The following is a 26,131-nucleotide window of genomic DNA, read 5'->3' as shown; positions in this document are numbered from 1 at the left end:
TTTTCCTTTGAACATGACTACTTAGTAAAAAATAAACAGTATCCATAAATATAAGCCTTCTGTATATTCAGTTAGTGGTAACAACAAAAAGCCAGAATCTTAACAATGCATTATTCTGCTATGAAAAAAGCAAGAAAAGCATAACAAATTATAACCATGACAATTGTTAGACACTGATGGGGGTAGGCTGGGAGGAGGGAAGGACTTAAAACCTTGCAGATGTTTTGCCTTGAAGAACAGCGAGGGGTAAATTAGTAATAGCAAGTTTAGGAAAGAGAATAGGCTTGTAGGAACTGTTGAAGGGAATGAGTCTCCCTGAGGGTGAGGGGGAAGTCTTAGTAGGGAAAGTGTCAAATTAAACGTTCCCAGATGGTTGCTCAGGAATGGATTCTCTTGTTTAACTAAGCACAACGAGAAGTACGCAAAGGCCTTACCTATAGCGGGGGCATCACATTAAACAGCTACTTTTTTAAGTGTCACTAATGCATTATAACTGTTCTTAAGTAAGTCATCTGCTATTTCAATATTTAATGTTTTTAGACAATGACTGCCTAAGACTTCCGTAGGGAAGGAAAAAGTTTTCTTCTACCCTCTTAAGGTCCCTGGCTGGGTCTGAAAATTAGACTGATAAAGACAGAGTAGCAGGAGGAAAGCACACAATTACTTAAGTTTTACAAGACAGAGGAACCTTCATAAGAAAATGAAGACCCAAATAAGTGGTTAAGCCTGAGTGGGTTTATGTTAGGTGTGGTAAAGAGTGCAAAGTCATGGAAAAATAGGACAGGACAGAGTGTCAGCCAAATGTAGTTAAGTTGGGGGAAACTCAGTAAGGCCTGCTCCTTCAGATTCCTCCGAGTGTCCATTTGTCCTCAGAGATAAGCATGCTCCTTTCCTCAGGTATAGGGAGGGAGGAAACTGCTCACAGAAGGGTTCATCTACTTCAGAGGAAATGGAAGAAAACATCTGCAAATCATGTCTGATAGTGAAGCATTCTTCCATCTTGTATAGAAAACTGTTTAAAATTCTCTGCTATTGTTAGATAATCCCTTGTTCTGTAAACTCTGTCATTATAAACTCTGTCACTTTAAGATAGCCTGCTATTCTGTAAAATGACTTTGTTTTTAGTTCAAATGATAGAAAAAGATAAACTTAACTGTCTAATCTTGCAAGCTAGCCATTCAATGCATTAGACCCGTGGTCGGCAAACTGCAGCTCGCGAGCCACATGTGGCTCTTTGGCCCCTTGAGTGTGGGTCTTCCTAAGCCTTAGGAGTACCCTAATTAAGTTAATAACAATGTACCTACCTATATAGTTTAAGTTTAAAAAATTTGGCTCTCAAAATAAATTTCAATCGTTGTACTGCTGATATTTGGCTCTGTTGACTAATGAGTTTGTCGACCACTGTAGACTAATACTGATAACAATTCCCATATTCTTATGCCAAACTCATTATGTATTCAAGGTTACAAATGTCTGTAACAATAACATACACAGAGCCCTTTGTAATATCTGCAAACAAAGAGACTTGAAAAGTATAAATACCGGAAATTTCCTGTATGTGGTGTTCAGAATTTGACAGAGGTAATCTGCTCTGAACCTGTGTGCAATAAAGATGACTCCTAATTGGCTCATTAGGTGTCTTGTCCAGCTTGCTGATTTGCGATATAACAATAGGAGTTAACACCTAAAATATACAATAACTCCTACCACTCATCCACAACAACAAAATCAAATAACCAGATTTAAAATGGGCTAAGTACTTAAACAGACATTTCTCCAAAGATGATATACAAATGGCCAACATATGAAAATGTGCTCAACATCTCTAACATTAGATAAATGCAAATCAAAGCTACAATGAGCTATCACCTCATACCCATTAGGACAGCTACTACCAAAAACAACAGAAAGTACTGACAAGATGTAGAGAAACTAAAACCCTTGTGCACTGTTGGTGGGAATGTAAGATGGTGCAGCTGCTATGGACAACAGTGTGGTGGTTCCTCAAAAGCTTAAAAATAGAAAAACCATAGGATACAACAATCTCACTTTTGGGTACATATCCAAAAGAAATGAAAGCAGCATCTTAAAGAGATATCAGCACACCCATATTCATAGCAACATTATACACATACAGGGAAATCTTATTTAGCCTTTTAAAAGAAGGGAATCCTGCCCTGGCCAGTTTGCTCTGTGGTTAATGTCAGCCCATGGACCAAAGGATGGGGGTGTTCAATTCCTGGTCAAGTGCATGTACTTCAGTTGCAGGCTCGATCCCAGCCGTGTGCGAAAGGCAACCAAATGACGTGTTTCTCTCTCTATCTCTATCTCTCTCTTCCTCCTCCCTCCCCTCCATTCTAAAAAAAATCAAGGGAAATAATATCCTTGAGTGGGAATTTTTTTAAAAGAGAAGGAAATCCTTCTTTGTTAAATATGGAGGAACCTTGAGGACTAAATGAAAAAGTAAAATAAACCAGTCACAATAAGACAAATACTGCTTGATTCTACTTATATGAGTATCAAAGTAGTCAAATTCATAGAAACAGATAATAGAATGATGGCTGCCAAGGGCAGTGGGGAGGGAAAAATGGAGAGTTGTTACTGAATAGGTGTAGTTTTAGTTTTGCAAGATAAAGCAGTTCTGTAGAGCCAATCCACAACGATGTGAATATACTTGATTGAACTGTACACTTAAAAATGGTTAAGATGCCTTTAAAAAAAGATACTAATGTACAGAAAAGAAATTTACATTATGCTCTTATTAAAAAGATTCCCTTTGGGGAAAGACACAGGAAACTGACCCATCACTGAGGGGAAAGAAAGTATCTGTGGTAATATCCTAAGCTAAAATTGTCTATGTATTTCATGCATTTTGTCATAGAAAATGTTATATATATTTGGTATAAAAATATTAATGATTAGTCTTAAAGTTAACTACCATTTACACTATAACTTCTATAGGAAAATGTACTGTGATTTCCAAATATCCAATTAACAAAACTTTCAAGAACATATTCATTCGGAGCGGTCTTTTATGTCAAAGAATGACAGGAAGGTTAAATCAAGTGTGTAACTCTGTAAATCATTCCTGTAACAACTATAACTGTGGAATAACAGGTACATTATAATAAAAATGACCAAAATACAGGAAACATACCTTATTCCAGAGAGACTGTCAAAGGCATGAAGATCTAACACATTAGAGAGGTCAACTCTAAAAGAAAGAAAACCAATGTAACAGTGTAAAATTCTATAAAATATATTCAATTAATCCAGAAAAAAAAATCTCAAAGACTGTTTTGCCAAAAATTTATCAATATATCATAGTATTTTGGGAAAACAAAAATGACAGGCAAGAAACAAAAAGCTTCTAAAAATAACCTTTTTATAGATTTAATACATAAAATTTTAAAAATTGGTTGAATGGTCTAAGACCCAGGTTACTTGGTTATTGCTTCAATAAGCTATAGTTTCTTTAGTTTGTTGTTTATTTATTTAATACATTTTAGATTTTTATTGTTTAAAGTATTGCATATGCCCCCCCCCCCACCCTCATTAACCCATTCTAGCCCGTCCCACCACCAGCCCCAGGCATTAGTTAGTTTTTTTAAATTCATTTTCAGTTACCTTTTTAATCCTAAAAATCCATTCATATATATAAATTTCAGTTAAAGAACTGAAACTTTTCAAAGCAGCAGTTTATTACTTACAATATGAAATGAGAGTAGTGGAACAAATAGAATTTTCATATTTCTTTTACTCCACCTCCCTCATTCCATGATATATAACAGGTAATATTATAAGAATGTGAGGAGTCAGACAACCACTGTATTAGAAATATTCACTTTAGGACCCGTATCTATATGCAAATAATGTGATTTGATTTCATTTCCTTCAGAATGGTGTTGCATATAAACTGAAACTTCCTAGTTAGTGTTCTATCTGCATAAACATTATGTTAGAATTATTTAGTAGTAATTAAGTAAGCCTTATTATGAAAGCAAGTATTCAAATCAGAAGAGACAATCATTTCAAAATTAGCATTAGCTTTGTTTTAAACTCATAAATTTATGAAGACTGGTGATTGAGTTCCAATTTTTACATGAGTCTATTAAACAGTTAAGGATGGTGATTTCTCTATAATCAAATCTACAATGTAAAGAAAATGACAACCATATAATTAAATTTCAAAATTAGATTCCAGGAACTTGCCAAACATCTATTACATTTTTCACAAGGAAAACCAAACCAAGTCAAGATTTTAAAAAATGCGTAAACATGTAAACTAAACCTTCTCTTTTAACTTACTAGTAGGACTGACTGACCAGCTGTGTTTGCTTTGCTCATTCTCAACAGTCTGCCATATATTCATACTTGTGCCAACAATACTCTCTGTTAGATTATGGATGCTTATCCTGGCACAAGGCAGACAAATTCCCATTTTATTAGAAGAAGAATACACCAAAGTTCTCTGTTAATAGACAAACAATATTTCAAATTCCAGATATTCTAGATGAGCAAAATTAGGAAAATGATCCAGCAAAAAAATAAATGTTCCACGAAGAAATTTTTTAAATACTGATTTTAGAGAGGAAGGGAGAGGGAGAGATAGAAACATCAATGATGACAGAGAATCATTGATCAGCAACCTTCTGCATGCCCCCCACAAGGGATCAAGCCTGCAACCTGGGCATGTGCCCTGACCAGGAATCAAACCGTGACCTCCTGGTTCATAGGTTGACACTCAACCACTAACCCCCACTGGCTGGGCAAAGAAATTTTTTAATATCAATTTATATAAGAGATCAAAGCCTCAACATTAAACATATTCCCTTTTTCACTATCACAACTGAGCAAATATTTATACTGACAGGTGATGAATGAAGTTTCCCCCAAGTTTATTATCTTTACCTTAGGAAATAACTTTAAAGTTTTAAAAAGTTTACACATGCCATTTGTGTGAATATCAAAATTCAAGCCAATTGTGTGAATACCAAAAGTCAATTTTGTAACACAAGCTTCTAAATAAACTAGTTTCACTAAGACTGTGTCCTTGAGAATACATGTCATAGATTTAGAGATAACTCTGCTTTGTACTCAGATTCTTTTGACATTTCTAAAACAGATAGGATCAACACTAGATCTGTACAGGTTAAATTCTATAGAGAATGATAAAATATCAAAGTGTCTCACTGTATTCTCACCAGATTCTCAATGGAGAGTAAAAGAGGAAAAAGTCTAAGCTTCCAGATAAAAGTGACCATAGACTTTTTTCAAATCTATTATTGCCATGAAAAATAAATGATTTCACTCACTAGAAAGCAAACTGCCCTGGCATCAAATGCATTTAATTTCCTCCTTTGAAGATAAAAACATCAGATATTTTTCAGGATATTAATAGTAAAAAAAAATACAAATAAAGACTAGTACCATCATGTAAAAACTAAATGAGAGAATAAAGCAAACACAAAGGGCAAAGTAAAGAACTTTGAAAGCTCATCTTTTCTCCTAATTTCGTGAACTATCTATGCCAGGAGTACCTAATCAATGAAGAACTTTCAATTTTCCCTATGTCTAGAGTACTTTAAGTAGCCTAAGACCAGGGAAAGGAGAATGACAAGGAAGAGAGCTCTGGCTGTCCAAGGTGGAAAGGGAAGTTCAGAGGCTACTCCAGGGATATTGCCTATAGTCATCTTTTCAAAGTTCAGTGAGTCTCATGAACAGGGGCCACCAGCCAATTCCAGATCTGTGTATTATCAATACCATCCGATAGCCATACCCTGAACTCTAGAATTAAATTTCCAAATGCTTTCCTCAGTGGCACCTCAAAAGCCTGCAGAACTAAATCACCTTACTAAACCCACTGCTAACATCACCCTACCCCAAAATTGCTCCTTCCTTCCTGTATTTCCTGACTTGGAAGAACTGTGCAATATTCAATCCATTTCCCAAGAGTCATACTGCTTTTACTCTTTCACTAGCTCCTTGCTGCCTACAGGAGAAAATCCAAACTATGTATCATGGCAAAAGTGGTATCACCACCTTTGTGGTAAGTTCTCTATCTCCTCAGTCTTATCTCTTTTTCTCTCTACAACATAATACCATATGTTCTAGTCATTTTGAAATATTCACTGCTGTCTCAAATATAAAAACTCCCTTAGGCCTAGAATGCCATTGCTACTCTTGTCCATCTAGAAAACTCCTATTCATTTTTCAAGACTCAGGTCAATGATCACCTTCTCAAAATTTTCTGACTCTTCATCAAGAACAGTTGAGTAATTGTTCTTTATCTTCCTGTTCTTACAGGAACCTGTGCATCTAATATTCCTGTTACATTAATAATATGATATATTGATTTTTGTTTGCTTTTGTCGTCCTCAAATGACTGATCACCCTCAAAACCAAGTTTTTGCCTTACCCATTGCTTAAACCCTTAACATGCCGCAAAATGCCTAGCAACTGGTAGCATGCTCAATATACAGTTTGTTGAATAGAATAACTTATTATTAAGAAATTGGATTTAGGTTTTCCTCTGTTCAGTCCATTTATATCTCCAAGACTTAAAAAAAGTCCAAAAAAGTTAAGAATGGAACTCCTAATCTTTCCCTCCAGCTTCTAAAGTTCGGGTGTGGTCCATTAGAATCCTATTTGCCTCAAAATCAACTTAAGACATACCAATAAAACAATGCTACACATCATTGTCATTCTTTAACTTATACACTCTCTAGGTAAGCTTTTTCTTACACAGGCTTATAGCAGCTTTACTATGGTCAGTTTTACTACTGTCAGCATTTGTCTATCACAAAATGCTTAAGGGATTAAAAAAAATACACACACAGTAACACAAAACTTCCATCAGAGTGATTTCAGCTGTTTTGTTAAAAACCAAATCTCTAGTTTCTAAACTGGGAAACTCAAGTTGCAATTCCTCAGGAATTTGGGGAAATATCCTATATAATAAAAGGCTAATATGCAAATCGATTCAATGGCAGAAGACTGGTCACTATGACGCACACTGGTCACCAGGGGGCAGACACTCAATGCAGGAGCTGCCTCTTGGTGGTCAGTGTGCTCCCACAGGGGGAGCACTGCTCAACCAAAAGCCAGGCTCACAGCTGGCGAGCGCAGTGGCGGTGGTGGGAGCCTCTCCTGCCTCCACAGCAGTGCTAAGAATGTCTGACTGCCTGCCGGCTTAGGCCTACCAGAAAGTGGGCCTAAGCCGTCAGTTGGACATACCCCAAGGGCTCCTGGACTGTGAGAGGGCACAGGCCAGGCTGAGGGACACCCCCTCCTGACTGAGTGCATGCATCTCGTGCAATGGGCCTCTAGTTAGATATAAGATTCCTGACCTACTAGTAAGAATTCTTCCATGGAGTTCTGATCTTCACTGAAAAGGATCCTAACCCAACATCATGCTCAACACAAGAAGTGATACTTCAGAAAGTCCCTAGATTCTCAGATATACTGGCAAACACCTGACATTGAAGAAACAGAAAAAAAGGAGACTTTATTCCCTGTTCATTCATCCATTTGAAGTAACAAAATTTAATCACTACATGTTTGCTATTCTATAATATAGAACAATGATAGAAAAGTACATAAACACCAAAATCATATAATAAACTATTCAAGATGAAACCTTTATACAGGAAAATAAAGATCCTAAATAAAAACCAACATTAAAAAAATTAAGCAAGATAAATCCACAGGCCTTTAAAAAACTGATTTAAGATGTTTGTAAATGCCGAGACCGGTTTGGCTCAGTGGATAGAGCGTTGGCCTGCGGACTGAAGGGTCCCAGGTTCGATTCCGGTCAAGGGCATGTACCTGGGTTGCAGGCACATCCCCAGTGGGAGATGTGCAGGAGGCAGCTGATCGATGTTTCTCTCTCATCGATGTTTCTAGCTCTCTGTCTCTCTCCCTTCCTCTCTGTGAGAAATCAATAAAATATATATTTGAAAAAAAAAAAAAAAAGATGTTTGTAAATATGAACCAAATAAATGCTATTACAACAGAACTATAGCTATTTATATGGACATGATTTTTAAAACCTTACTTAAGCATTATATAGTTGTCTGTCATTTTATAAAGAAAGAAACACTAAGGAGAAAAGAAACAGTAAAATGCAATAGGAAGAAGACATACTGAAGAATGCTCATGATATGAGTTAGGTAGGCTATGAGACATTTTCTACACTGGAATTTGAAATGCAGGGAGCACATTTGGTGTATGCTTGTAGAAAACTTACACTCAGGGCATTCTTCTGCCACCTCTGCTAGCAGACCAGTGGCTCCTAAGAATGCATACAAAATTAATTCACCAGCTGCTGACACGCATATAAGCAGCTGCTGCTGTTACTGCCTAACATTTATGGTAGTCTGTCAGCACCTCTAATCTCTGCCCTAGCAGATGAGCCACTCAACTTAGGCGTCTGCTGCACTTTCAGGGACAGATCTTTGAATTAAAAACTAGGTGGCACAGACTGCAAACTGTGAGTCTCAAAGCTGTGGCTGCATGTTGCTGGGTCTATCAGCTGCTGAGCCATTCTTGCTGAAAAAAATGAGCTTAACGAAATACCCCTGTAAGCATGCAATGGAAAATAAGAGTTCAATCTATATAAATCCATTTTAGGAATATATTAAGAACACATAATTTTATAAAGTAATGCACATCTGTATAAACACAATGGAAAGAGAGAAGAACCTATAGGAAATGAAAATTAAAATGTTTTTTAAAAAGGAATACATCAGGAACTTAAAGGTTCCATGTATTTTTACATGACAGATGATTTCTGCAACCATGAAACACTAGGAAGGTTTCAAAATATTGTGCCCTGGCTGGTGTTGTTCTGTGGTTAGAGCATTGGTCTGCCCACCAAAGGGTCTCGGGTTCGATTCCCAGTCAAGGGCAGGTATGTGGGTTGCAGATTTGATCCCCACCCCAGGCAGGGGCGCATGTGGGAGGCAACCAATCAATGTGTCTCTCTCAAATGGATATTTCCCTCTCTCCCTTTCTTTCTCTCTCTACCTCCCTACCTCTCCATCCCTTCCACTCTCTCTAAAAGTCAATGGAAAAATATCCTCAGGTGAGGATTAACAATAAAAAAGCTATTAAGATATCTCAAAATAAAATAAGATTCTTAATAATATATATTTTTTCAGGTTTCTACACTAGTTACTTTTATAAATAGCTGAATATCCTACGTTTTCCTCTTCATTAGCAAAAGCACAGTTGCACAGTGTTATCATGGCTCTACAGTTTTAATTACAAGGAGGAGAAGCAAATAAATAGATATGCCAAACTAATTTATAAAGAGCTTTCAAATCAACATTTCTGGGCCCTAGTTTTAAAAATGCACATGTGCCCTGGCCAGTGTGGCTCAGCTGGTTGCTGCCATCCCATGTACCGAAGGGTCCAGGGTTCAATTCCCAGTCAGGGCACATAACCAGATTGTGGGTTCAATCCCCAGTCAGCAGTGTACAGAAGGCAAACGATCAATGATTCTCTTTCTCTATCCCCCTCTAAAAATCAATTTAAAAATGTGCATGTTTTTTTCTTATATTAGATTCAAGTATATTTATCAATTACTTAATATTTATTATTAACTAAATTTATTGTTAATATCACTAATAGTTTTTTACAAGTACCTTGATCTTTGTGTTTCCAAAATTTTTCCCAGTCCATTTATTGATCTGAAATAAATTTAAAAATGAGGTAGAAAAGGTAAAAAATGTTGTTTTTTAAAAAACATACAAGGCACATTATTTCTAAAATATGAAGTAAGCATATACAAATTTTTCTGGAACTAGAAAAAAACAAAATATAGAAAAACAAAACTTACATATTTTATAGTTTAATTATTATTTTCCTTCTCATAGTAAGTCAGGTATATTCTACTGAGACATTAAAACATTATATGCAAAAATTTACTGCACAACTCACAGAACGAGGGGCTACTTTGTGATTTATAAAAAAAGTCCTTCACTTTAAGCCCTAGCTGGTTTGGCTCAGTAGATGAAGCGTCGGCCTGCGGACTGAAGGGTACCAGGTTCGATTCTGGTCAAGGGCATGTACCTTGGTTGCCGCACATCCCCAGGAGGGGGTGTGCGGGATGCAGCTGATCAATGTTTCTCGCTCATCAATGTTTCTAACTCTCTATCCCTCTCCCTTCCTCTCTGTAAAAAAAATCAATAAGATATATTTAAAAAAAAAAAGTCCTTCACTTTAGAAAATGTGATTCATAAATAACCAGTAATTCTAATGTTCTTAAAATAAGTATATAAGTAAAACATTTTATTGATACCCAACATTCCCCAAGCACAGTTTGTGGAAATGACTATACACATGCTAGAATTAAAGCCTAGCTCTGAGTGGCTTTGACCCCAACCTGTCCTCAATACTCGCAGTAACACTAAATCATACATCCAGGTTCTTTCAGAGCAGTGGTTCTCAACCTTCTGGCCCTTTAAATACAGTTCCTCATGTTGTGACCCAAGCATAAAATTATTTTCGTTGCTACTTCATAACTATAATGTTGCTACTGCTATGAATCGTAATGTAAATATCTGATATACAGGATGGCCTTAGGCGACCCCTGTGAAAGGGTCGTTCGACCACCAAAGGGTCGTGACCCATAGGTTGAGAACCGCTGTTTTAGTGAATAACGTCTCCAATTCCCAGAGTAGAAACTCTACCCACCCTTCCCTTTCTGATACTAAGATAAAAAAATACGGCTCCCATTGCATGGCACCAAAAATACTTAAATCTTTTTCAACATACTGTACACCTACCTGATCTAGTTATCTTTATATCATCAATTCTATTGCCTTTAGTGTTACTTGCTGATGATATTTGCTATTTGTTCAAGCTTGTTCTCATGGGTAAGGCCTCCCGCATACAATGATCCTGAGGCAAGTCTCTCCACTATTTCACCAAGTTCTTAATCTTCTCTTTTGAATGTACTCTGTAAAATGATGGCTCTTTCCTCTCAAATGATTACCTTCCAACTCCCCAAATCTAATTCCGAGTCAGTTGCAAGTCTGATATACCATGGAGGGTAAATAGCCAAAAGGGTCTTTAACTTCTTAATGTGCTTTGTCCAAATTCTTTTCTGGTATAGCTGTACAGTCCAGCACTATCTGGCTAACAGCCAGTCCTGCAGATCCAGCTTAGTCATTAGGGAAATAGAAAAACCCAGCAGTAATAATCTCAAATCCAAAAATGTTTGCTACATAGATTGTGTTTTTTCTAGTAATCACAATGATGCATGGGATTTTGGGAAGAGAACAAAATTTAGGAAATGAGTGTCAAAAGGGGTAAAAGAAGTAATCTTCATTTACTGGTTCATCTTTCTAGACTTTTCAAAATTGTCAACCATCTTTCTATTTCATTTTTTTACTCACTGTACTTTGAAATTACTATATAAATGAAGAAAAAAAATTACACTCTGATAATGGTAAGAGTCAACAAACTCACCTATGTGCTGGGCACTGTGCAAAGTTCACTAACATTATCGCATATACCAATCAAACCAACTTATGAGGTACGTATTACTCTTGTTTTACAGATGAGACTTAAAAATAATATAGTGAGAAACAAACCAAGGATTAAAACCCAAGCAGATTCCAAAACCCATAACCTTAAATACTATGTAATATTATCTGCCCTCCACTTGAAGACATTATAACAGTTTTTAATAGTAAATCTGAGGAGCTATTACTATTAAAATAAGACCAAATATGGAGGAAAACATGAATTTTTCCTTCTGTAATCATTTAATTGTAGGCAGCTCCTAATGAGTCTTAGCTTCATTGATTCCATTCATAACATATGCTATATGAACTGGCACTGACAGATTCAAAATCTGATGTCAGCAGACTGTGTCAACTAAAGATGACTAATAATAAAAGCTATTCAATGTCTCTTTATAGGTGGGATGTATTAGTTTAGGTCTTATAAAACAATTCAAAGTCCCTAAACTCTAACCTCACTTGAAAAGTCCAAGTTACTGTTAGATCATTTAACACATATTTGAGTATCATTCATATTATCCTATATTGATTGGTGTAGGCCATGGATACTGCAGACATTAAAACAAGCTGGAAAACAGGTATGGTCAGTTGACAGTTAAGGACGACAAAGTCAATAAAGGTACAGGTAAAAGTAAGACCACACAAGTCAGGGAAAACTTCACATAGGAGAAAGGAAGAAAAAGATGGGGAAGGGAGGGGTTTTAGAGAATGGATAAAATTGCTGGGGGGAAAATGAAGAAGAAAAACAGACAAGATAAAGGAATTCAAGGACTGGCAGAGTGAGAACACAATATGACTAATAAAAGGATTTCACAAGACACATGAGAAAATAAGTAAATAATCATCCTGGATACAGAGAACTTCATGTAAGGAAAAAGTCAAAAAGACAGGAAAAGGAGGATGACGTCAGAAGACCCTGAATATCAGTCTATGAACTTTGAGCCATGCTCTGTAAGCAATGGGGAATAATTTCATATAGTACTACTTATGTAACAGTCAGTCAATAACAATACATGTGATTCTCTAAGGGTACATGGTAAAAATATTTTGTGTAGTACACTTAGAATTTGTAGGTACTTAACACTTATAATTTTGTACCTAATAGTTGTTCTTAATTTGTTTAAATCCTCTTCTGAGACCAAGTCTGTTTTATTGATGAGGATGATATCTGCCAGGGCAACTTGCCTAAATTAGCAAATAAGAACAGATGTCAAAACAAAAATGTTAAGAAATTAAAAAAATAAATAGAAACATCTCCTTCAGATCAATTATCAGTTAAAAAACTATATAGTACTCTCTATAGTAATTCAATTTACTCCTAACCTATTCAGATAGTAAGAATAAATTGCATTCATTACTATATAAATTCAGATTTCACATTATTCATTAAAAATATTTACTAAGTACTTGCACTTGCTACTCTAGAACAAGCCTCAAAAGTCTATAGTCAAGGATGATTTACAATTAGGCTGATTATCAACTGATGATTTCCTTTGTAAAGAAATGCATAAAATTCAGATTTCCAATATGGCAAAAATAAAGACAGTTTACTTACTAAAATATTCCATGGAATAGTTAACATAATTTTCAAAGAAATACAGTGAATTAAGTTTTTTTTAACATTAAATAGTATTTTAAAAAACTACACTTCAGAAGGTTTATCAGGATCTCTAACAAATATCTATTTCATCACTATGAACATATTTTTTTTGTAAAACAGATATACATAAATTCAAGTTAAAGAATCCAGTTAACAGAAAGCCGAGTAAGAAAATAGCTTACTGTAACAGAAGTTATATATTCTACTAATAGGAATAGTAAAGCTGAGGAGTCTTTAAATTTTCCTCAACTCCTCAGGAAATTTTAATCATGAGACTATCTGTTCCTATCCTAGTGTTGTGCTACCTGGAAGTATAGCTAATAAATAACACAATCAAATTCTCAAAAATAAATTAATTTTAATTCATGAAAAGAGCAGGTTTCAATAGCATGCATATCACAATCCCTATTTTTCTGTCTAAGTAAATTTTACATGAATGTGCACACTTCAAAATATAAGCAGGTGCAATCTTTAAATTGGAGGTCTTTTATGTTTAATTTTATTTTGGCTTTTATAATATTTTGTTATTTTCTAGATGGTTTATTTACATTTTCTATAATAAAGATAATTTAATAAAGGAAAAAGTTACAAAAACATTTCAGTTCAGTCTAATTTGAATTATAAGTATATACCAAATGAATGCTTAGGCAGGATTACAAAACAACAGAGTACCACACTCCAAAACGATAGGGAATCAATCGGTTGCTTGCAGTCTTCCTTTTTTATGTCTGGATCATCCATAGCAAATCTCAAGGGAGCTCATTCTTAAACCCAGCAGCATATTTAGTGACTGTCACTTATCCAAAAACCTTTTTCCTATTAGTGAGAATATGCTTAGAGTAGGCAAACTAATTTAAATATTTTAAGTCTAAAGACAAACCAATTAGAAGCATAAAGATATTTAAACAAAATATGTTCCAACTGCCAAATTAAACCATATCCATATTGGTTCCTCTGTTGTTCTGAAGTGAGCCAACTTTTTTATAATCACTTTCAATCCCAAAGAAATGGTATAGTAAGAAAATATTTTTGAAAGAAAATATTTTCTAAATGTTAACGGTTCCCAAACTCCTCATTAAGAACTCCTATGCCCAGCACTAACTTTATTCTATAATAAAAAAGATTTAAACAAAAGTTTAGTTATCAGACTATTATAAATAGCAATAACTCAACCACATGAAAAAAAAGATAATCAATTCCTTGACTTATGTTTTTATATTTGTTTTTGGTTTTCACATTCATAATTTTCTCTTTCCAATTAGCCAGTAATCAATATATACTTTAAATACGAATACCTAGAAGCTTCATTGATAAGGCCATCAGGTTTTTCTTCTGTTAAATGCTGAACAAAAACAAAGTTTGAAAGAAGTTACGGTAGTGTAACAAAATCTAATGCTAACACAAAGGATTTTACTTTGGAGACCCCTTTTTCACCTCTGACAAAGACTTTAATAAGCTCTGAATATACGAATTAGTTCTTCTCCATTGGTAATTTTTGTTTCTACTGTGAATCAGTCGGGTGTTTGTTTGTTTTTTGGGGGGGAGATTAAATTGTATACCCTGACATCTCTTCTTAAAAGGAAAACCCTCCATATTTAAATAAAGTCATAAAAACACAGAACATTGTAGTTCAGGTTTTAGGCATTTTCCTTTTTATAAAATTGCTCTTGTTCTAAATATTCATTACTACTTATTTTAAAAGATAATCATTGAAATTGTACTTTAAGCACATCTAATATACTTCCCCTCCATTCCTGTCCACTCCAGAGGACATAATAATAGAATTTGTTAAAGCCTAATATACTTCCCTTAAAAAACTACACTTCAGAAGATTTATCAGGATCTTTAGCAAATATCTTCATCATTATGAATATACTAGAGGCCCGGTGCACAAAAATTTGTGCACTCGGGGGTGGGGGGGTCCCTCAGCCCGGCCTGTGCCCTCTTGCAGTCTGGGACCCCTTGGGGGATGTCCACCTGCTGGCTTAGACCCACTCCCCAGGGGAGCCGGCCTAAGCTGGCAGTCAGACATCCCTCTGGCAGCCCAGGAGCCCTCAGGGGATGTCCACTTGCCAGCAGGGACCAGGCCTAAGCTGCAGTCGAACATCCCTAACGCTGCTGAGGAGGCGGGAAAGGCTCCCACCATCACTGCTGTGCTGGCAACCGTCAGACTGGCTTGTGGCTGAGCAGAGCTCCCCCTGTGGGAGCGCACTGACCACCAGGGGGCAGCTCCTGCATTGAGCGTCTGCCCCCTGGTGGTCAGTGTGTGTCATAGTGACCAGTCATTCCCAGTTGTTCTGCTGTTAGGGTCAATTTGCATATTACCCTTTTATTATATTCCTGGTGCATGGGTGGGAGCTGGCAGGTTTGCTCTGAAGGGTGTCCCGGATCAGGGTGGAGGTCCTGCTGGGGTGCCTGGCCAGCCTGGGTGAGGGACTGAGGGCAGTTTTCAGACTGGCCACACCCCCTTCAGGGTGGGGGTCCCTGCTGCAGTGCCTGGCCAGCTTGGGTGAGGAGCTGAGGGCTGTTAGCAGTCTGGTCAAGCCCCCTAGCAGGGACACTCACCCCTTGAGGGTATGGCCAGCCTGGGTGAGGGGCTGATGGCTGTTTGCAGGCTGGCCACTGCCCCCAGCCACCCAAGCTCCCAGTAGAGGCTGGCTGGAAGCAGGTATCTGGGATTTAGCTTCTATAATTGAAACTTTGTTGCCTTTAGCGGAGGCCACAGCCGGCCAGGGCAGGAGGGAAGCTTGGCTTCCTCCATCACCGGGGCAACCAAGCCTCCTGCTTGCTCCAGCTCCATGGCTGCCAGCCGCCATCTTGGTTGGGCTAATTTGCATATAGTCGCTCTGATTGGCTGGTGGGCATGGCTTGGGGCATAGCAAAGGTACAGTCAATTTGCATGTTTCTATTTTATTAGATTAGATGTGTTCTCTGTAAAACAGATATACATAAATTCAAGTTAAAGAACCCAGTTGACAGAATACTAATAACAAAATAGCCCCACTCCCCACCCCAGAATGGTACATTATATTAACTCAGTACTGGGCCATTCATATACCCTAGAAACAAATGTGCTGAGAGAAGGGCCCAGCCCTAATTCTAGCATAAAAACAGTTTATCATTTAGAAACACTTGAGTGATCTGGCCTCTCCATGCAACTGTTTATTTTGTTGCGTTTTCCAGAGTCACGCTAGCTCCAATATTTTGACATTGACTTAGAGGTCCACAAGGTAGTGCTCATCTCTCTGGAGGCAGTTATCATTTTTTCCATAATCCTATTTCTATCCCCAATGTTATCAATGCCATAAGGTTCCTCTGAAAAAATGTTTCACCTTCATTATCTTAACTCTCAAAAGCTGCCTACTGAGATTAGAGGCAATTAGATTAATATTCTTCATATTTGAATCAAACTTCACAATTATTAAATCCTTTTACACATATTATCTCATTTAGTCTTCATAACAATTATGGGAAAAGGCTATTCTCCTCATTTTATAAAAGAAGGAACTAAATCTAATGCCATAACCATCACAGAACTCATTATTATAGGTCTATTTTACTAAAATTGGAAATGAAGTAAACATTACTAAAATTTATAATAGAAGTAAAATGAACATTATTTTTAAATCTTTGTGAAAGCTTTTTGTCTTATTAAATCAGTCTTGCATACATTGTTACACATCTATCTATAATAATAAAAGCATAATATGCTAATTAGACTAGACAGCCGAATGACCTTCCTGACGACCTTCCGGATAAAGCCCGGGATGTGAGGGCCAAGCCAAGCTGCTGCAGCTACGAGGGCCGAGCCCCTTGCACAAATTTTGTGCATCAGGCGTCCAGTATGTTATTAATCACATAAGAATATATATATAAAGATGACCTAAAAATTACATTCAAACTTACTTCACCATCTTTGCTCTGGCAGCACATTTTCTAAAAAAATTATTTCATCAAACCAGTTTCACAATTCATGGAGAGGCAGATCATTAAGATATTTGAATAGTTTGAAACCTAAGAGCAAACTATTAATAATTTTATTTAACAGTATTGGTTAAGTCTATAGAGAAAAGTGTTTTTCTTCTAAAAGTTTGCCAAATTCTATTTTGGAGGAAATAAGGCTAAACTAAAACTACAGTAATATGTACTGATTTCCACTTTAGGTGCAATGCTATAAATTTTAACTGCTGGCCCATTCAAATCATGGAAGTCATAGAACTTGAAGAATATTGTAGCAAAAATTGTTCCTTGCCAAAAGACCAAGTTTACTATTTTTGACAATTATTCTTGCCCTGAGGCTCTAACAAATCCTACCATTGTGTCCTCTAGAGAATAAGGCTGTTACCATCCTGGAAAGAGAACCTCACATCCAGGCTTAACAAATATCTGTTAAATGAATTCTAATTAACACCCTCTATTTGTTGACAGGTACATGAATGTTATTTGAAAAATTTTATATAACATGAAGCAACAAATCCCTTTCTATTCAGTAGTAAATCTACTCAATAAAGATGTATTTTCAGTAAGTCATCTGTTCCTGAATGGTCCTGTAATACTTAAGTTCTTTTAAATTATTTTTCAAAACGTCATATTGTTGACCTTTTGGAGGCTTTGTTTACATATAAATATGGGGCTATTGGCTGTGAGCTGGTGCAGTATAAAAAAGATTTGGCAAGAAAATTAGAAACCAGTTTTGAATTTCAGACCTAAACAGAATTAATAGTAGTTTCACAAAGTAACTTTTGTTTTTAATGCATTTACTTCTCAAGAAAATTAGAAACCTTCACTCAAAGCTATATTTTACTACCTCTAGGCAGTCCAGAAGTATCACATATAAAAATGCTACAACTCTCCAAAACAGCCCAGCCAGTGGGCTCCGTGTACTGTGGGTTGTCCTATGCATCAAGAGATCACCCACTGGATTCCTGGTCAGGGCACATGCCCAGGGTTGCGGGCTTATTCCCCAGTGAGGGGGCATGCAGGAGGCAGCCAATCAATATTTCTACCTCTCTCCCTCCCTCTCCCTGCCTCTCTTTGAAATCAATAAAAACATTAAAAAACCCACATCTCTCCAAAATAAAAATCTGCCAACACATACAATTCTGTTAAGAATATGACATGTAATAATCATATTATAGCCGAAAAGATATATACCCTGTTCTATGCACATATGAAGGCTATACAAACATAAAGAAATAATAAATGCATACTAACATTTATTACATTTATTTTCTCTGTATATCAGCCTAACATTTCCCTTATGCAACCTCCCACCTCCCCAAGACAACTCTACAAAATGACTAAAACCAATGTCTGCTATTCAAAAGGACATTCTCTAATATCTGCTTATACACCATTAAGTCAGATGACTTCCATTTATAAGGTTTAAAAAAATGGACATTCTGACATTCTATTCTACCTGTACAGGCAAGGAAGAAAAATTTTTTTAGCAAATACACACACACACACACACACACACACACACACACACATATACATATACAAATACATATATATACACATATATACCTCCCCAAAGGAATCCTCATCTCTGCTTAAAGACTCTGGCTTTTGTTTATATTTCAAAAAAGACAAAAAATAATTTTGGTGCTAATTAATCCAACATATCCAAAAGATTAAGGTTCAACCCTATAACTTAATATGCCATAAGAAAGGAACCCTTTTCCATAACACCATTGTAGGCACCACTTTAGTAAGGGCTTTAGGTGTCCTTTTCTGCAGAAACAGAAACAAGCCGCATTTTTTAAATTAAAAAAAAGGGAAAGAAAACACTGTTGTTGACCGAAGTGGAAATAAATCTAGTGTCAAAGATGTCAGATGACATTAAAAAAAAAAAAAAAGCAGGCATTTCTTTCCAATGGATCGGTTATAAATCTACCACTATTTTAGCTTTAAAAAAACGATATTACATAATGTCAGTCTACTTATTTTGCTGGTCTTTTCCAAGCCAAACTGTTTTCTGACTGAATTGTTTCAACAGCTTGTGCAATATGACAAAAGAACCAAGAAGAAACCTCTTCTTTGACCTTTTCTCTGTAACTTCATTCATTGATTTTATTGCATTAAATGCTGTCACATTTGTAGAACTGAAAAGAACAATGTCAGTAGCCTCGGTGTCAAGTCCTAAGAATAGAGAGCTGTCATTGAAGTTGTCCAATTCTTTGCCCATGATTAAAAAATGAATATTTCAGATCAATGGGTGACAATCCCATTAGGGTGATAGCCCATGATATCAATTACCACTTCAGTTTCAATTTGGCTGGCTGGCCACAGGGTACCATTTTTCAGCTTTACTTGTGATGGGCTGGCTCTGTGAAGCATGACACCCTTAAATTGCTGCCCATTATCCAAGTGTCATTACTTGTACTGCTTCAGAATTCTCTGAATCACAAGCAGCTACTGAGGTCAAGCTTTGCAACCCGAGGAATTGGACAAGTTGGCAAATTCTTTATATAAAGGAAAAGTTATTTATCTGGCATCTGACTTAGAAAATCTAAAGTTTCCATTATCCTGACAGTATGTCAGTTTTATGTAGGTATATTGATTTAATAATTTAAGAGGTTTTATCAAGGTGGCAGGGGGTTAAACGTTTACTGTGTTTGCATTATTCAGAATGCTGCTTTGATTTTCTGGCCTCTATCACACCGATAATAGATTCTACTTAACTCCTCTCCATATCCAAATATACACATAAAATTATTCTTATAATCATAAATACATAAAGAGTTTGACTTTAGGTATGGCACTTTAAGTCTATCAATAAAACAAATAAATCTTAACTGCTATCTATCCCATAAAATCCCAAATTTGGCTAAAAATTTATATAGGAAATGAATTTAAACATGCCAGAAATAATCATTCAGAATGAAGAATTTGAGGGTTGGCTTTTTTATTTTTCTTTCTTCGTCAACGTTTTGAGAGAAATGTTAGATTTCAGAACAGTTGGAATTTTTCTGAGTAAAACTGTAGTATCTGGGATCTTACTTTGATTCGTAGGACTATTATTAATAAATTTGGACTTAAAAATCTAAAAAGGAATTATCTCCCAAACTTCTCAAATTAGGGTGCTCTACCCCTGAGGGAATTGAAGAGCCAGAGAAAGGGTATTGATAACCATTTGATAAGAATGCCATAGATTTCTAGAGCATCATTTTAATAAAGGTTTGGAAGAAAAACAAATTTTTTCAAATTAACATGTTTAGATATATTGTAGGACAGAATACAAAACAGACATAAATTGTTAAACGTTAAATTTAAACTTTTAAAAAATGATTATCCTGGGCACTATCCATAGCCCCAGATTGGAACTGTGAGATGGAGAATAACTTTATTCTCTTCTTTCACTTGGAAGGTTGAGAAACACGATTTTACTTTATGTAACAACCTACTTTTTAAAATCTTGCTAAGTGCGTTTTATAAATTGAAGCCCATTAACGTGCATCTGAGGACCTTGGTAGTACCAAAAACATTCAGAGGAGGATGCCTTTTAATGAAGAGCTAGCTGCTCTTCACTAAATCTATGTATAAATCCTGGCTTCTTGAAAATAGGGTGAAGCAGTATTGTTTTTTAAAGCTCAATTACCTACAGCATTGCAGTTTAACAAGAAAAATAAGCTCTCATATGCTTTATCAAGCTCAGTTTCCTCTATCAATCAGAAAAACTTATCAACAATGGGGTTGAACCCTACTGAGGAGTTTTACACACCCAAACTTTATCCTGTAATATCCTTTTTACAAAATATTATACCTCCAACTTTTATCACATCAAGCCAAAGTAATAGAAAATATTTAATTCAAAAGCACAAAACAATAATTTAAAAATACACAAATTTTATCTATTGTTCGGGATACTTAAAAAAAAAAGATTTTGTCAAGGAAATTTTCAAACAGACACAAATGCATAGAAAATAATATAATCAATGCCCATATACCCAGCTCTTAACAAATAATTAGCAACTCCTAGCAACCTTTCAACTTACTTTTAATCCATATTTTGAGTCCACAACAGTTATGATACCTACAAAGAAATAAATCATTTACTCACCTTTATACTTGAGAATAAAAATTAAAACTAATCTATTTCAGCATATAAATGTGACTCAATAAAGTATATTTTTCTCTTGCCAAGGCTGCAATTTAATTCAATTCCATTAATAAGTGCATGCATTTTCAAATGTGTACTGAGTCTCCAGCACTATTTTAAGGTATTAGACAGAATATAAAATAAATTTTAAGCTTTTTAGCTTATAACCCAAAATATTATGAGACAAATTTTAATTTAATCATATGAAGTAAAATGTGACAAATTACCCAAGACAGGTTATTTCTAGTTTATTTTCACATAATCAAATTTGAGAATCTTAACATTTAAATTATAGTTTAATAAACCCGAGATGTCTTAGGATATCTTACCCCTATAATCTCTCACTAAATCTAACTCACACAAATGTTATACATAATATGAGCCTAAATCTCCAAATGATCAGTTAGTTTGACAATCTCTGAATTTATATGCTAGATAACTTTTTCATAGGATTAAAGTAGAATGAGTTTGTTGATGCCTAAATAATTCAACCAGCTGTATACCACAAATATTAGAGCCAAATAACAGGGTCCAGCTTCAGTGATTCTTAAATGATTTCACCGCATAGTCTATGAAAGACCTGGTTTAAAAAAAGGTGAAGAGATGTGGGGAAAGGGATAGGACACAACAGAGGAGAGGCAGACAACACATAATAAGACATAAATCAAACAACAGAGGATACAGGAAATCAACCTAGTATTTTGAAAGAAAACTCTTAGTCGAAGTACTAAATTGGGAGTTGAGATTAAGATCTGACATCCAAAAAAAATAAAATAAAATAAAATAAAAAATAAACAAAATATCTGACATCTAATTCTACCATTGTCTGGGGCATTAGAATTTGTATGAACAGACTTTCTTCATCATCAGACTAAACAAGTTTAAAAAGAGTAAGAATGTAAGGAATTAAAATCATAACATGAAAGAACAAAAATCATCTTAACCATACAATATTTTACTTGAAAACAAAACAAAATTCTTATTTAAACTTACCATCAAGATAAATATCAACCCCTAATTCATCATCAATCCAAAACATAGAAGCTACAGCACCTGAAAATATAAATAGTCATCAAATAAAAATATTTCTCCACACTGAGAAAGACAGTTCTATCTGTAATGTTTTAATTTCCCCCAACAGAATAAGCAGGCAAACACGTACACGAATTAAATATGGGTTTCCAATCTTCTTATGGGAATTACAGTGATAGAACCTTTTATTACTTATATCCATTTCTTCCCCTCTCCCTTTAATAGTATCTTAAAAAACAATAGGCCAACTTTTATCAAATAAAAAACCTAACACCAAGCTCCTACCAATGATATAATAATTTACCAACAGATATTATCAAATAATTTGAGCAATATGGCTGTGTGCACAAGGAACATATTTGTATTTTGTCTCTCCTGAAAAGAATAATCATACAGTTCAAAAATACTAAATTATATCTCTAAAGGAAAGCAAAAGAAAACATAGATAATTCCTAAATCACTTGTCAAAAAAAAATATTTGTAAGTTCTATAGAAGAAAAAGAACAACAAGAAATCCTTACACTATTTATTTAATACTGATATAAAATTTGGGTTTGAGGAAAAATAATTTCTAAATAAGAAATTAAAACTTGTTTTTAACAGAAACTGGTACAGTACCAAGCCACACACCCTGATTAGTTTGCCACACACAAGAAAAAGAAAACTGACAGCAAAGAAAGTATTTGATCTTTCAAAGCATCACAGGTCCAGTTAGTGACAGGGCTGTCTAAAAGAATGAGTACTGGGGGAAAACAAGGATAACCGAACTTGTTCCAATGTCTAAAACTGTCCACCTACCCTGACGAGATGTGGTCCCCCAAGCATCACTCTGTGTCAACAATGAAATACCTGTCAGCTGTTTACAATGATTACTCATGCAAGATATAGCAAGGGCCCCAAGATCTAATGGTTTCCTGATACCTATTGATTTTTTTCCCAAAAACTTAATAGTTTTCCAATTTGACTGAAATAGGATTTGTGAGTAACAGGGGCTGAATCAATGTCTGTCCCTTTCAAGGAAATTACTTTACCATGACAATTATTTAGCTTAGAACTGGAGAATGTCAGTCTCCTAAATGGGAAACAACTGAATTGCCAATACAAATTTTCTTCACTTACTTGGCTAACAACATGATTTTAATTAATGAGGGGGAAAAAAGTAAGTCTATTGTGAGTATCACTACTTCAAACAATAAATCATAAAAAGTATTAATTTTTCAACTTAGTATAATTTCTAACATTATACATAAATCATCTTCATTTTTAAAAAATTCACTAATTTCTATTCAGATAGCTTATAAGTCCTCGATAGTTAGCATCTCCCTAGTGTTAAGTTGAACTACAAGAATGTATCAGAGATTTTAATCAAAATCGGATGGGTATCTGTGGTATAATACTTACCAGGCTACACAAGAAAGAACTATATCAAATTTAGATGCAGGAGTTTAGAAGGAGAAGAAGAGATAAGAGAATGAAGTTAGTCAGTGGTTCTCAAACCAGGGTGATTTTTCTCCCCCAGGGAACATTTGGCAATGTCTGGAGATATTTTTAGTTGTCTTATCTAGGGTACTGCTACTGGCATGTAGTGGGTAGAAACCAGGAATGCTGTTAAACATCTTACAATGCACAAGACAGTCTCCTACAACAAAGAATTATCTAGCCCAAAATGTGATTTGTGCAAAGGTTAAGAAATCCTGATTTAGATTATAGAATCTCCCTTTTCAAAACCTAACAAAATGAAAAATAAGATAAAAACTTAAAAGCCAGATTTTGGTAGCAGCAACCAAATACACAACCTCCTGCCATAAGTTTTGAAGAGTGGTGGTTAAAGTAAGAAACAGAACGTTCTATGTGACTTATGATAGTTCTTAATTCTACTCCCACATCCATAAGAGGTTATAGGGAACTAGTTTACAAAGTCCTAACACTTAACAGAAATAGCTTTCAAAATGACAAGAAAAACTGAATGAGGAATAAGCAATATGGAAAAAGTCAACAACAAAAATTTCAAAGGTAAAAGTTTCCTGTCATCTGCACATTTGTGGGGGAGGGAGTCACTTTTTAGGGCTCAGAGTAAAATGAAGTGAAAGGTCTTAAGCTCAAGGATGTCCCCACACAAGGTATGCGATATATACTCATGAGTAATTAGAGCGAACCCAGGAGCGGGGTGCACACGGATAAATGGTGACGGACAGACTTGACTTGGGAATACCGTGTACAGGTGAAGTGTTACAGAATTGTCCATCTGAAACCTGTAAAATTTTATTAACCAGCATCACCCAAATAAATTTAATAAAAAATTGAGTGGATAAACAAATTGTGGTATATTATTCACTAATATATTGGAATTCAGCCATGCAAGGAATAAAAATTTTTTTTAAAAGCACTTGGATTTCCAGAGCTGAGCCTAAAGTCACATTGTCCATCTGGCACTCTCAGTCTCCCCCTTCTCCCTACTCTGAACAATACCCAGTTTTCAAACTGGAGCTCAGGAGAAAAAAAAACAAATGTAATTAAAATGGGTAGAGTATATTACTGAACTTCAAAAATTACATTTTTCAGGCATTTTGGATGAAAAAGCAAGTCACTTTCAAGGAGGCAGAAAAAAAACTCAGACTTTTCTACAGCAACATTCATTGCCCCAATATAATAAAATAATGACCAGAAAGTTCTAATGAAAATTTTCCCTAAAAATATTGCCTTTAGCCAAGTAGACTTTTGAGAATAAAACAGGCAGACATTCTCAAACATTAAAGGAAACAACAAGCATTGAAACTCAAAAAATAGAGCATTCACAAATCCTTCCTCATGAAATAAAAAGAAAATTCTGAACAAGGAGATTCAACCAATCAAAAAATACTGAAATTTTGGAACTACATTTGCTAAGAAATTCTGAGGAAAAATAATTGTGATCTAAAAATCTTGAACCTAGCCAAGTAATCCTTCAAGTAGAAAAACAAAACACAAGTATTCTCAAGCAATTAAGTATGCAAAAACTCAGGGAATGCAGCACCTATAGCCTGAAAACATAACCTGGCCATGAAATTCAGTCAATCAAGAGAATGATCAACTAAGGCATGAGAAGCCACATACTGGTAATGAGGACTAAAACTGCTTAAACGAAAACTAAACAAAGCAGAACAGAATGTAAATATGAGAAACCTTGACAACATAGCACAGAATACAATAACCCTCAACCAGGAGGTGGGAAAAAGTTGAAGGGTATAATTCCCTCATCTTTTATTCCAGAGAGCCAATAAATAATGCTCTCAAAATTGAAATGTGTAGTTTAAAAAACAACTTGTCCAATTTGTTTGTGTTCTTTAAAATCTTTTCCTTTTTAGTTAATTCACATGTCTTGTAATCAAGAAGCATTTACCTGACATTCAGCAATTCCTTCACTTCTTTTAAATTCAAGTAAAACTAAATAATCCTACATAATAAAAGGCTAATATGCAAATTGTCCCCTCAACCGGGAGTTTGACCCGGAGTTCGTCCAGGGGGTGGGGGTAGTCCTCCAATTACCTGCAGACCCCTCCCCCCGAACGGCCCCTCCCACAAATGGCCCCACTCACCCCAATCGGGGGCAGGGCCGGCTGGACCCCATCCGTGCACAAATTCATGCACTGAGCCTCTAGTTATTTCAGAATAGCACAAGGAATGAGATCCTATTTTATAAAATATTTCTGCATATTTAAACAGTTTTCAGAAGTGCATAGAACAGGGCTTCCCAGACTTATGAATTTACTAGAGGCACAGTGCACGAAATTGTGCATGGGTGGCGTCCCTAGGCCTGGCTGCCAATCAGGGCCGATCAGATTTCCCACCTCCCCGCCCCCTCCTTCCTTCGCCACCCACGCGCTG

General features: G+C 35.7%; 1 protein-coding gene across 1 annotated transcript in view; it reads right to left on the bottom strand.

Moving 5' to 3' along the window:
• The window catches only part of LOC308528164 (zinc-regulated GTPase metalloprotein activator 1C), a 45,533-nt gene that overhangs the window by 6,565 nt on the left and 12,837 nt on the right, over positions 1 to 26,131 (bottom strand). Inside the window, exons 5-10 of the mRNA XM_081103704.1 lie at positions 22,229 to 22,288; positions 21,132 to 21,169; positions 14,427 to 14,473; positions 12,630 to 12,716; positions 9,648 to 9,692; positions 3,158 to 3,214 (exon numbers count right to left, since the gene is read on the bottom strand). Of these exons, the coding sequence (XP_080959830.1) occupies positions 3,158 to 3,214; positions 9,648 to 9,692; positions 12,630 to 12,716; positions 14,427 to 14,473; positions 21,132 to 21,169; positions 22,229 to 22,288 (334 nt within the window). The remainder of the gene's footprint in view (positions 1 to 3,157; positions 3,215 to 9,647; positions 9,693 to 12,629; positions 12,717 to 14,426; positions 14,474 to 21,131; positions 21,170 to 22,228; positions 22,289 to 26,131) is intronic.

The sequence above is a fragment of the Myotis nattereri genome (assembly GCF_964212035.1).
Source record: "Myotis nattereri genome assembly, chromosome: 12".
Lineage (NCBI taxonomy): Eukaryota > Metazoa > Chordata > Mammalia > Chiroptera > Vespertilionidae > Myotis > Myotis nattereri.
Note: the sequence above shows the minus strand (reverse complement) of the source record. Positions and strands in the feature narration are given on the sequence as shown.